This window comes from Gavialis gangeticus, unplaced genomic scaffold (assembly GCF_001723915.1).
Source record: "Gavialis gangeticus isolate Ggan-Ray unplaced genomic scaffold, GavGan_comp1, whole genome shotgun sequence".
NCBI lineage: Eukaryota > Metazoa > Chordata > Crocodylia > Gavialidae > Gavialis > Gavialis gangeticus.
Genome location: NW_017729024.1, coordinates 120,107,937 through 120,119,894, shown reverse-complemented (window position 1 = coordinate 120,119,894; position 11,958 = coordinate 120,107,937). Strand labels below are relative to the sequence as shown.

General features: G+C 39.7%; 2 protein-coding genes across 5 annotated transcripts in view; one reads left to right on the top strand and one right to left on the bottom strand.

Moving 5' to 3' along the window:
- JAK2 (Janus kinase 2) overlaps positions 1 to 3,909 on the top strand; it is a 149,272-nt gene extending 145,363 nt beyond the window's left edge. For all 4 annotated transcript variants that reach the window (XM_019517622.1, XM_019517620.1, XM_019517621.1 and 1 more), the window contains one exon: positions 389 to 3,909. In XM_019517622.1, the coding sequence (XP_019373167.1) occupies positions 389 to 496 (108 nt within the window). In that variant the 3' untranslated portion in view covers positions 497 to 3,909. The remainder of the gene's footprint in view (positions 1 to 388) is intronic.
- Positions 3,910 to 7,767: 3,858 nt separating this feature from the next.
- LOC109298103 (relaxin-3-like) lies at positions 7,768 to 11,954 on the bottom strand (the record flags this gene model as incomplete). The annotated part of the gene is made up of 2 exons (XM_019518236.1): positions 7,768 to 8,461; positions 11,837 to 11,954. Coding segments are annotated over 2 exons (483 nt in total), but the record flags the coding sequence as incomplete, so codon positions are not given.
- Between the last annotated feature and the right edge of the window lie 4 nt (positions 11,955 to 11,958).

Here is an 11,958-nt window from a genome sequence, read left to right as displayed (position 1 = left end):
AGAAGGAGAGAGAGATTTGAATAGAAAAGGTAGAAGGGAAGTTGCAGATCTGCAAGTTACCCTGTGAGTTTCATCATCACATATTGGAGGATCAAAGAGAGGGGGGATATGTGCAAATTCACTCCAAGTGCAGGAAGGTCTTCACCCAACCTGAAAGACTTGCTGTTTTAACAAGTACCTTGATAGAGCAGAGCTAAGAACAGGCAGGTGTCACCTGCACCCTAACTTAACCAAAGAAAGCAGTTAATGTGATGACAGATTAGAAGCTGAAGGTGCATCCTGCAGCTCTCCGGTCCCCTGCTAACTCAGAAACACTTCAGACTAGCTCAAAGCGTGTAACTAGCTGAATTCCTATTTATGTAATACCAATGTCTTATCTCTTCCTCAGATATATGCCATCATGAGAGAATGCTGGAACAACAGTGTAAACCAGCGTCCCTCCTTTAGGGACCTTGCCCAGCAAGTGGATCGTATAAGGGACAACATGGGTGGATGAGAGAATTTCCATTCATTCAGCAGACATGTTGGAACACAGAACAAAACTTTGTTCTTTGGTTTGCTGTGGATTATTGACACATTCACACACATCCATCCATCTTTGCTCTGAGCAAAATCTGTGTGAAAGTATCCTGCCAGAATCTGCAAACTGAGGAATTCTGTTCATTTTCTTCATCAGGTTACATTTTCTACTATGAGAAGACACCAATGAAAAACTTTAATGGAAAGGGGAATTATTTTTCTAAACAAAACAGCATACCTATTATGTGATCGTTCAGCGTCACCATTATTTGCCTTACTTGGCAGTGCAAAAAAAAAAGGGGGACTTACCAATATGGTGAGGATTTTAGAAATGAAAAGACCGAATGGCATTTCCTGGCAGACATACGTACACAGAGTATATTTTTGTCTTTTCACACTGAATGTATAGCATCTTGTCATCCTGTTTAGTGTATTGCACAAGGGCTCGTGTCTCATAATTTGTTGCTGTCAGTGCAGGAATAGCTTTACTGGAGAACAAATTGAAGGTGGGTAGATAACTAAGAAACTTCTAATGTGCCTGTTTGAGCCCTTTATTAGTCAGCAATATATGTAAAGGTATTCATCAGGCAGTTTGTATGATGTACTGTAAATATTTTAAGGGAAAGGGAACAAATATTTAAATTTGGACAGCCTGCAACCCTCCTTCAACTGAAAATGACATTTTGTAATGAACTTGTGAAAATTTAGCACAGCTTATTTTTCTTTTTTCCCTCCTGTGCCTATTGTGGAAGTGTTGGGTTCCCTCCCTGTTTTATGAAGGTACAGACAGCAACTAGAACTGAAGCTGCCTGCAATAAAGCAGTGACTTCTGTTTACCATTTCTTAGAATAAGAATGCTAAATATATAGTTAACCCTTTTACATGCTGCTTTTTCCCCTTTCCATTTGTGTAACCTCCAGGGAGTGATAGGTTTAACTCTAAATAGGAGTTTTGCCTTGGGGTTGAATTAAAGATAAAAAGCACCCTCCACAACCCGTTTCCCCAATCCAAAGAAAAGGGTTTACAACAAAACTCCTTGCATGGCCAGCCATCATCTTGCCAGGACTATTTTCTGATGAAGCTACACTATCCCATCTCATATTTTCTGCTGATGGTAAAAGCCAGGGAAGTGGGGTTAGGCAGGAAATGACAACAGGACTCCATAGTCAGTCAAGTGGCCAGGGCTATCCAGACACAGAAGTGCCTGTTGCCTGCATGCAGGACAGTGTGTGTCTGACAGCCTGAGCTTATTAAAGATCTCTGCAGCAAAGGTAATACAACTCCAGGCTGAAATACCCTGAGTATTGAGTGTCCCAACGTGTAAAGATCAGGGGGAATAAGTGCTGTTGTCTCTAGGTGTAAATCAGACTGATGTTTCAGAACTTAAGCCATATGATTCTACTTGCTCTCATAAAATAGAGTACTTTGCACCTTGTTTGAATCTCTTTGTTTGGCTAGTTCACCCTACATTTTTGGTGAGAGAAGCTTGTTTTAGGGGCCTTGTAATTCAACAAAGTGCTCTTGCATCCAAGTAGAATATTCATTTTAAAATGAATTGGCAGTGAGTGAGTGCAACAGCAATTATTTATAAACATGTAAGGTGCACAGTAGTGATGTCATTATGTACATCTAATAGGAATATTTTAATATTTACCTCAGTTTTAAAAATGCTTACCCAGCGTTCAGTTTAAAACAGTGCCAGTATGAGCAAGCTTGGGAATTCTTTCCTCCATCCTTACTCAGGCAAAACTCACCCTGACTTACTGGAGAGAGGTTTTGTCAGAGTAAGAGGGCAGCATAAGTTCCTCTATTCTGAATATTGGATCTAATAGTAATTTATATCTGCTGACACAAAGTTTGAAACACTTAAATCAGCATTTTTAAAAAGTAACTTTAAGTTGCAAATAACTTTAAAGTTCTTTGTCCAAAGCGATGCTTCTTATTGCATTTCTGTACATTGCTTTGGAGTCTGTTTCAAAATGAGCTTGTGGAAAGAGATGTCTTTGCGTTTGTAGAGTCATAACTTGGTGTATTGTTTTTTGTAACAAAACAAAATAGAGTTTTACAAGCATTAAAACAGCATTGTAGCTGGGAAAACATACAGAAACAAATCTAAAAATGCAGTGTATAACACTCAGTAACAAATATGGTTCCAAGAAATACTAGATGAAATATAATTTATGTAAAATGAAAAAAAACCTCAGGGAAGTTTGTGTAATGCAATGAAGAGATCTTCCATTCTGCTATATTTTTCAAGAGATAAGACATCCTGTTTGTTCTACTATAGTCTGATTAATTTCATACACTTTGATTTAATAACTGTAGTGTTAGAATATAAAAGGATGAAGATTTTTGAAGTTCTGTATTATTTTATTAGATGCTTTTTAAAAGATGTTTTTATTTTTTGTTTGGCTTTTTTCTTTTTTTTTTAAATGTTCCATCATTTTTTAGACAATGCTTTAACTTTACAAAGCAGTCAAACTTTGTACTCTCTATTGGACAGGGACAAAATAACCCATTATAATAAATCTCTGTAAGGCATGAATATGTCATGTTGAGCATCCCCAGCTCAATAAATAGGAGCAAGCAGTGCTTAGCAACTCCAAGAGTTGTACAGATCTTGTAAGATTTTCAGTTCTGTGGCATATACGTTTAGTTCTTTGTACGGACACAAATCACATGTTTTTCAAATAACTATTTGGTTGTTTTTCAAGACGATACACATGTAGTGACTTTGCTAGACTTAATGCCAAATGTAGTAAACTTTTGAAATTAATGCACTTCAGAAATAAGTTCTTATGATAGTTACAGTAGCTCTGTATATACTGTGGTATTTTTTTACATTAGTCTTTGAATTAACAGATAAGTCGTAATTATTTTAAAGTTGGTATTCACTTTTTGTCACATTTTCTTGTTATTTATATGCTACCAAAATGCTGTGATTTGTTGTGAAAAATGCTGTGTCCTACACATACATGACTGCTGCTATAAAGTGAAGTTTATTACAGCTACTGCTTCAGATTTTTTATTAAAGAAAATAATTTTACTATAAAGTAATTGTATATTGTACAAAGTCTTTACAAACAATTTTTTTTTTATTTCCTAATGTAATACTGGTCTGTGGTCCACTAGTTGTGAATATGTTGAGCTTCAAAATCATTCTTAAATGTATTCCACAAAGTTGCAACAGTCATGTAATAAACAGGAGGAAAGAGTTTTCAGACAGGTACAACCTAACCTGAAAGGAAGAAAACTAGCAGCTTGTAAGAGTGTGGACAAATCACAGTATCTAAGAAACGCTTCCATAGTTTTCAGATACTAATTACTGTATAGACCTATGAATATAATTGTACCAACATATTTCAAAAATATTAAAATTATTTTTAAAAAGAAGTTTCTTCTAATTTTTGGATATAGTTGAACAGTCATTCCTTACCAGCCACTCTGATAGCAGTAGGGGAAGACGGGAGCTACTGGTAGCAATTAACAAGGGCCTGGTTTTTAGGCAGGCTGGAATGTGCATGTGCACAGGAAAGAGTTGATCTGAGAGCAGGATTCAGAGACCTCAGATGCGTTTGTGTGTTGGATAATAAATTACTAAAAGCTGTAGGGACTTGAACCTGAAATGGTCTGACAGTTGTTAAGAACTGAACATGGCAAACTATTTGACCTGCTTACCAACTTATATCTGCTGACCTCCAGTTTTATATTCTGTTTTGGTGGCAGGCCATGAGAGCTGTCTACAAAAGTGAATTGTAAGCAAACTGACTGATGAGAGGCAGCAGTATTTAACTAAAAATGTATCAATAAAAAGGACTTTTCAACCTGCAGAGTTCTTATTTGCTTGTTTCATAGTTGGTAGGGTCGGAAGGGACCTGAGCAGGTCATCAAGTCTGACCCCCTGCCATGGGCAGGAAAGAATGGTGGGGTCAAACGACCCAAGGAAGGTGTATTGTGTATTCTGTTGACCCTTAGTGTAAGAAATAATTTACTTTTGAATTCCAGATAAGAAAATGAAGCTACTTGTAGACATTGGTTATCTAAGTTTTGTGTATGTGCCCTCTCACGGCTGACTTGCAGACAGCTGTTTTTAAAAGTGTAAAGAACGGGTACCTCAAAGCTTTCCTTTTACTTACAACCTTTACTTTGAGTTGAAGGACTTGTGTTCTCCTACAGTTGGAAAATATAGTGCAATATTTCTACATTAACTATGCAATTGACCAGCAAAGAATTTGCTTAATAGAATATTCTTAAGATGAAGGGAAACAGAACTGATACCTTAAGGTTCACTCAAGGATTGAGCTTGTTTAATAAAATGACCTTAGTCATATTCTTGAAATAATTGGGTACGCCATGCAAACATTTCCATTTTGTACAGTGTTTTACTTCAATGAAGTATATTTATTGGTACTTGTCATGGCTAGTTTACTTTTACCTCTAGCTTCCACAAGAAGAGCTATGATAAGGGATGAAAAGCAGATTTCCAGCAGTCTTACCTCCTGACAAGGCCAAAAGTGAAGAGTTGATATATTAGATTAAAGATGAAGTGCATGCTGTAGTTTTAAACATACTTCAGTGATTTATGTTGTTTATACATTGCTGTGCTGTAACAGTGTACTCTATGTTAAAACCTTGGCCAAACTTTCCAGAAGCCTCTCCTAGCACAAAAATACAAACCGTAATTAAGTCTCAAACTATGACTAATGCAGATATAACTGTGCTAGGGCAGTATGTTTTAGCCAGCCTGGAAAGCTGCAGACAATGGCTAAACAATAGCAAAAATAAGAGTATGGACAAAAACTGAGTTGAGAGGTAGCGGTATAACATGTGAAAGTGTTTTGCTGAGGGCTAAGCTAACACTTGGTAAGATCAGGCACCAGACAGGCATTAAGTTCTTGCCTTTTTAACCCACTGTACTTGGTTTGTCTGTCCAAAACTTACGGTTCCCTCTTAAGACAAGCAACACCTTCCATAGGCCACCAAGGAACTAGTTTAGACTGGTTCTCATGAAGACAGAATGGTTTTAAATACATTTCCAGCCGTTTTTGTAACTAATAACATATTGGCTCTATCAAGGTTAGCTACTGAAACACAGCCTTGGAACAGATTAAATCCAAAGGAAAAGTAGGAAGAAATTTTGTTGAGAATTTCTCTTGAACTTTCATACGCACCTTAGCCTATGTCATGTGCTATGCATTTTAGTGCTATACTAGATAAAGTCCACTTGAGTTATCTGAACAGCCTTCTAGATTTCTCCCTCAAAAAAAAGAGCAGGAGTGAATTTGGTGAGGTGTCTATATTAATCAGTTGTCTGGCTGACTAGAAATCAATAACCTCTAAGCAAACTAGTTTCTTCTTTGGAGTATGAAGGAAAGTTAGGCTAAATGTGAAAAATCTAATAGCTTGGTCTAAAACCTGGATTCACCACTTGAAATTCACCTTCACACACTGAGATGCAGAAGCTGCTCAGAGAAAACGTATCTCACCTGCATACCTCTGAGGTTAGTGCACATCCATGTGTGGTAATTCTGGATATTTTTTTTTTCAAACAAGCAGTCAGATACAACTTCCTCAGATTTTCACTTTACTAATTTAGCAGTGTCTGACAAGATGGCTTAGTGCACACGCAGCAATTTTCTAGCACATCTGTGCAATCAAACAGGCCATATTGGTCAAAAGAATTTAAAGGTCAGTCTTAACAAGGGCTATTCCCACACCCAATTTCAACTTTATCAGGGTGACTTTTTGTAGGGATGTCACTTCCTCAACCCCTTGCTCCCAACTGAGATTAAATGAGGCATTTCATTTAAAGCTCCCTCTCCACCTTAGCATAGAGACCTAGTCTATGATGGACAGTTAAAGAAAGCTTTTTAAATGGCTGAATGGCCTGAGGCAGGGTTTATGAGGGAAACAAACATGCACTTTGACATCGCAGATTGTAGTGGAAGCTATACTGAGGGTCATGCAGTTACCTTTCCCCAAACAGAAATAGCATATGCAAATAAGAAAAATGTTTTAGTCTAAATGCTATACTTAGTATCCCTTGGAAGAGTTATGAAAACAAGTGTGACAATAGGAAACACAACTTGGCTTAATAACCAAGGAGGTCCCTTCCAGCTGCTTTTCCCATCCCATGCTGCAATACTATGGACCTTCCATGGTCTCAGAAAAAAATTGTTGGGATATTTATCAAAATATGTAGGAGACGCAATCTTCATTTCATGAAGCATTAGTTCAAATAAAAGCAAGATGGAGGACTGCCTGAAAGATGGTAAAACAAAAGATAAAATCTTCAATCCATTCAAGTACAATGGTATAGCAATAGGTGTTAAAATTTTGGCCTTTAGTGATAACTGCTTATGATCCTCTTCACATAACTGGAAGTATATCATTGTAAACCTCAGAGTGCAAGTTGTACTTAATGAGGTGTTCATTGTAAACACTCATAAGGACACAGTTCAGAGGGACCTGAAGTGATTACAAACATTCATAGGAAATAAAAGGTCACAAAGTTAAGAACAACCAATGGAAAGCAAAAAAAAAATAAAATCCAGAAGCCACAAACATTAAAAGCAGAAGGTAAATAGTAGTTGGTAATTCAACAATATGTCTCAAGGAGTGCACAGAGTAAAGTAATTCAGTACTCTGGAAAAGTGAGCAAAATGTCAGATGTTCACAAGTAAAGTTTAAAAGGATTAAAGATTAAGAGTACCAGCCATCCAAGCTTAGTGAAACGATAACTGAAAAAGGGTGGGGGAACAAGGTAAGCTTATAGTACTTGAGATAATTATGCAGGGCAGCACAGACATATCCAAGTAATAGGAAGTGATCAATAGAAAGTTTTAATATTTTATAATACATAGATTTCCGAGAGAAAAATGTGATAAAGAACTCTTGCAAGTGGAGAAAAATAAAAGGCAGGATAAATGTGCACCTTATAATCTAACCAAAGTGCATGTATATATACAGGTGTGTAGATATATATAGTTATATATAAATATGTAGCACAAGCTAAGCTTTCATATGCTGAAGCTCACTTCATCAGGTGCGCAAAATTTATATTAATTGTGTTACAAAAGCAACTATTAAGTTCTATAGTTCTCTATTAAGTGGTGCAACAGCCAATTTGGTATTCACTTGATCTCCAAGTTATAAAAGATCTTTTTAGGTCAAATTGAGCCAAGTTTCATTTTGTTAAAGGATGCTTTTGATATGGTTTCCAATGACGGGAAAAACAACTCTGTAACATTCATAGAATGTAATATATGTTTAATTACCATGGATTTTTCTCCCTAGAGTGTTACAAATATGAGGTGGGAAATTTTAACATAAAGAACAAACATTCAAATTAGTAACAGTTGAGTAGAAATTTAGATTAAAAGGTTACTGCTGCAAAACAAAGTCACTAACAGTTAGGTTTGAGGGGGGTTTTAAGTAAAATCTACAACCAGTCACAGACAAAATGAAATACAAACACATGATTATTTTTCTCTCTATGCGCAGCACTCAATCAAGTATCACTGCAACTAACATTGAGTCCATATGTCTAAAATAAATGCAGAAGTACCATTTTAGTTTCAGCATAGTGTACTAATTTCCATTTTAGTGCAGCCCCATTTGCAGCACATTCCTGCCACCCCCATAGATAAGTCCCGTTTCTTTCTGGGATACTTAGCCCAAGGAAAACTGTTTGATCCCATGGGACTGGCAATTCCTGTTCCACCTTTGTTCTTCTGGGCAGCATCTTCAACCTGACGGACATATTCTTTGAAGTCATCTGACGTGGGTACATATTCATTATAATCGTACAAATTAAACAAATCCTTCCCTGCTTGTTGTTCAAGTGGTAGGCTGCCTCTCTGCAGCTGCTCCAGATCTGGAACAAAGACTGACTGCAACTTTAAGTTTTCTGGTTCTTTGTTATTTGTGGTTTGAGTAGAATCTGTTTTACAAAAAGTTATTTCATATCAGTATACAGCATTACAAGGAGCAGATGGCCTTAGAAATAACACAAATAATCAATTAACAACAGGCAAAGAATTATGATAGCAACGCAAGTTGAAGAACCCAAATTCTACTATTCTTGCTGGCAAGTTTTTTGGAGCAGAATGGGTGGCATTGTTTAATTGTGCACACAGCGGGCACATCTATATGAGACGTTTACTGTGCAGTTGACTAATTAAGTGTGCAGAAAGCATCTTGGTATCTATATGTGCACCCTTATTAGGCTGGAGTAAACTGACAATGTATTCCACAGCAGGATAGTACTTATAAGTACAAGTACTATCCCACTGTGGAGTAAAAAACGCAAAAGCATGCGTGTAGATGCTGGAGGTGCTGGCTGGGATGTGAGGGTGCTTCAGTGTGGGCGCTGGCTGCCAACTAACCCCACACTGAATCTTCCTCATGCCCCAGCCATCCCCTCCACAGCACACTGAGTTGGGGGGAGCAGCCCCAGGGTAGCAGGCTAACCCCTGGGGATCAGCCTGCCAACTGGGGCTGCTCTGACCCAGCTCCACATGCTGTGCATGAAGAAACTCTGGAGCTTATTGCTCAGAAGTTAATTGCACCCAGAAGTAAACAACTCTGGAGTTTATTCATATGTAGTAAAAGCACGTGTAGACACACCCAGTGTAGTATGACTAAAACAGCTATAGTTTCACAGCTACTGGAAACAGCTTCTCCTCCCTGAGCCCCAGCTTACACTCCATCTTAAGTAAAAAGTAAAAAAATATGTGTTTTTCATCCATCTTTGCAATGCTGAGATGCAAGCGATCTCTGGAGCTTGACCAGCTTATAGAACTTGACAGCCCAGAGCTGTGCTTTTAAACCAACAAAAAAGGCTCAGTTCCTGGATCATCTAATGGGTAAGAGGTTCGTTGCAAGAAAATAGTTGTGATGCCAATACAATGTTTTGGTATCCCTCCCCAAAAAACATCATTCCTTAAGTTTACAAGAACCTGTGGCAGCAGGTGGTGTTTTCTAAAACCTCTAGTTGGACTGTTTAAGTGGCCTCAGCGTTGCTTACACCCTAATGTTAGCAAAGACTGTGGCACTGCACCTTCAGCAGTTGCTCCGAATCCATTCCCTGACAGCACTGTCTTACTTAAAATTATTCAAGATGGCTCAACTAAACTATTCTGCAATGGGGGAAAAGGTCTTTCTGAGATCCAGAATACACTGATACAATGGTGACTCTAAGGTGCAGCAGTGTCAGAATGGCTCTTGTACAGTGTTATGGAGAAAAATTAATCTTGGAATTTTCAACCTGTTTTGCAAACTATTCAGTTTTATGAACCTCCCTCTTATTTCTGGAAAACCACCAATTTCTTCCAGCATGTTATAAAAGTATGCATTTTCAACTCTTTTTTGGCTCTTGTCTTTCTCTCTCCCCTTCTGTTCTGAAAATGAGGAGGGCTAGCACCTTACCCATTAAGTCTACAAATACGATAAGATGGGAGGTTCTTTGGATGACCAAAGGGATTTATCAAAATAAGAAATCATTTCACGCATTCCTTGCCAATATGTAAAACTCTCCTCACTTAATGTAAGTATATGCTTGTGGGATATCACAAGCACCAATCGGCTTTGAAAATGCCATGTACAAATGAACAAGGCAAGGATTTTGTTTTGGTGATACCTTTCATTGGACCAGTTCTGTCTATGACAGAAATACCTGGGCTGATTTTGTTTCTGCCCTTGAGCCCTCACAATTTTCTTAATTAGAGTTTCAGCAAAATCAGCTCAGCCACTTGAACTAGAAACAGGATGATATTTTTCCAAAACAAAAGTTAAGATGCTTCTTCACCTTCAGATGAACAGAATCATTTTGAGACTTTCATGCCAGGTTCTTTGTTCTCTAAAAGCAAACGATTTAAGCCTACAAGCAGAATCCCTTAATTTTTATTTAACCCAGTGTGTACCTTATTACCTCTCCAGCCCCACAAGCAACTAAAAAAAGATCAGAGGGTGAAAAGCCGTACTTCTGCTGGGCTGAGAAGTCTGTGCCTCTTAGGAGCACAGAGTTTCAAGAGTCATTTAATACCTTGCTTATACTATTATATATTATTTATCTGTGCTGGCACTTACTTTGGAGGCCACTAGTTTGTCTTCAACCATTAGAGCCTTCCAAGCTGTCAAGAGTTGTCTCTCAGTTAGACCACTTATTAAAACCTCAGAGCTTTCTGAAAACCCCTTAGTGCTTCAACTAACTTCTAAAAATTAAGACAGGCTCTCACTCAGTAATCATGAAATTCAGAGGCTGTCTAGAAGAGGTCGCTTGCATATGTACACTGAAGTCTCTTATAACTGTCATACTGATGAGCAAAAGGATTAATGGAGGATTAACAGTCATACTGACAGTTATAGGGATAGAAATCTCATATAACTGAAGTCTAACGACAGTTATAAGGGCTGAAGTCTCTTATAACTGAAGTCTCTTATGACCGTCCTGCTGGCACTTACAGGGGCAGACCAGGGTCTCTAGACTGATCTTAATTTCATTCCGATTCCCATCGAAGGGCACTGTCCTCATGTTGCCGGTCCAGAGTGAAGGCCGACCCCAAACTAGCACCTAACTTCTTTTTAAGTAAGAAAAAAGCTGTAGCATGAATGCCAATGCCCAGCTCCATGAAGGAGAGGCAAAGGGAATGGTTAGGCCAGGAGAGCTTGGACTATAAAAAAACCCCAAACCCCTAGAGGTGCAGATTCTCACCAAGCCTCAACAGGTGTCCCCTAAAACCTCACATAGACTGCTTCAGTTCCTGCAGGATTATATCTCAGAGCAAGAATGAGATAAATGACGGAGAAGGAGTGCACCCCACAGATCCATGTCGGAGCCCCCAGGCTTCAGAAAGGAGGCGAGGGGCCAGGGTGGCTGTGCACTCCCTGCTGCTACAAGTGCATGGGCCTGCTCGCACAGCGCGGGAAAAACAGCTGTGCCAGCAGGCAGAAGGTGCTGCCCAGGGCTCAGCCTTTGACTCTGGAGGTGCCCCCTGCATGGCCTGGGGCTCTGTCTTGACACTCGAGGCGTCCAGGGAAGCAGCCTCGGGATGTCTTTCCCACAGGCTTCAGGTGCCTTCCCCACAGCCTCGAGGTGCCCCATACAGCCTTCAGGGGCCTTCTCCACAGCCTCCAGACATCCCCCACAGCCTGGAGGTGCCCCACATAGCCTGGAGGTGCCTTCCCCATAGCCTCCAGACATCCCCCACAGCCCAGAGGCTCCGCTCGCCCTGCTGCAAGAGAAGCGGCGGGCGCGCACTGGGGCGGCAGCCGTGCCTGGGCAGCGGTTCGCCGGACGGGCGCCCCGCGCACTCACCGGGTCCGGGCAGCGGCGCGGCGCCCTGCAGCGACAGCCTCTTCCAGCGGGAGCCGCCGCATGTGAAGATGACGGCGCGGATGAACTCGCGGCCGCACAGCTTCACGCCGTAGTCGCCCGCG